The sequence below is a fragment of the Eimeria acervulina genome, genomic scaffold (genome assembly GCF_000499425.1).
Source record: "Eimeria acervulina Houghton genomic scaffold, Eah_scaff3372, whole genome shotgun sequence".
Classification (NCBI taxonomy): Eukaryota; Apicomplexa; class Conoidasida; order Eucoccidiorida; family Eimeriidae; genus Eimeria; species Eimeria acervulina.
Genome location: NW_013547435.1, coordinates 1 through 1,174, shown reverse-complemented (window position 1 = coordinate 1,174; position 1,174 = coordinate 1). Strand labels below are relative to the sequence as shown.

At 58.1% G+C, this 1,174-nt stretch overlaps 1 protein-coding gene across 1 annotated transcript; it reads left to right on the top strand.

Annotated features, from left to right (window-relative positions):
* Positions 1-591, top strand: EAH_00068580 (hypothetical protein; the record flags this gene model as incomplete). Its single annotated transcript, XM_013392226.1, has 1 exon — positions 1-591. A coding segment is annotated over one exon (591 nt), but the record flags the coding sequence as incomplete, so codon positions are not given.
* Positions 592-1,174: the final 583 nt, after the last annotated feature.

Genomic DNA, 1,174 nt, shown 5'->3' with positions numbered 1-1,174 from the left:
GGAAAGGCTCCTGGGCCAAAGGCTGCTCCTGCGTTGCTGCCTAAGACACCAGTTGGCGCGCCTAAGACGGCACTTCCAGTTTCTCCAAAGGCTGGAGAGGGGCCAGCGGCGAAGGCAGCAGAAGGAGCGGCAGGTGAGAAGACCGGTGCAGGTGTCGAGGAGAAGAGCGAGGCTGAGGCGAAGGAGGGAAAGGCTCCTGGGCCAAAGGCTGCTCCTGCGTTGCTGCCTAAGACACCAGTTGGCGCGGTGGCCAAGAAGGCACTTCCAGTTTCGCCAAAGGCTGGAGAGGGGCCAGCGGCGAAGGCAGCAGAAGGAGCGGCGGCTGACAAGACGGCTGCAGGTGTCGAGGGGAAAAGTGAGGTTGAGGCGAAGGAGGGAAAGGCTCCTGGGCCAAAGGCTGCTCCTGCGTTGCTGCCGAAGAAGGCTCCATTGGTGCTTCCTAAGAAGGGAGTGGCGCTCACAGAGAGTAACCGTGGAGCTGGCGTTGATCGGTCGCCCTCTGGGGAAACAACTAAGATAGGAGATTTCGGGGATAAGGTGGCAGCGCCTGCTTCTGGCGAACAGAAGGTCTTTGCCTCTGGTGAGCATTAGGCCCTGTGTGTCCCGGCATGAATTGCGGAGTACCGGCTGCAGCATTAAGACCCAGCGCCGTTTTACTGAGTTGCAGCTTGATACTCTCTTAAACATTGAGAGAAACGCAGTTGGGGAAAATTATACTTATTCCGCTGATCCGTATGGACCTCGCGCAGGTCCCTCGGCTAACCTGCACACGGTTCAACATGTTCTTGGAGATTCCGCATCCGCCGCCAACCCCGTCTTGCAGGCTCAATCCCGTTCAACAGGCGACTACAGAGATACGTCGATTCTTGCAGCAAGCGAAGGTGAACCCTCGTTGACTCTCCTTCAAAACCATATTCCTTCTCAAGGACAAGCTAGCAAGCAGGTCAAACCAGCCGCTACCCAACAAAGTCCACCGCTACATGTGCCACCCACCTTATCATCCAAACTCGATTCGACTGCCCATTCAACCGACGCCACGGACTCCCCTCCTACACCACGCACACGCGCAATTCCAAACAGCGATGAGGCGGATAGACCAGCCGAGGCGACGGCTGCGCCAGCCGCCCCAACGAAGGCAGCGCCTGCGTTGCTTCCGAAGAAGTCCATGAGCGTG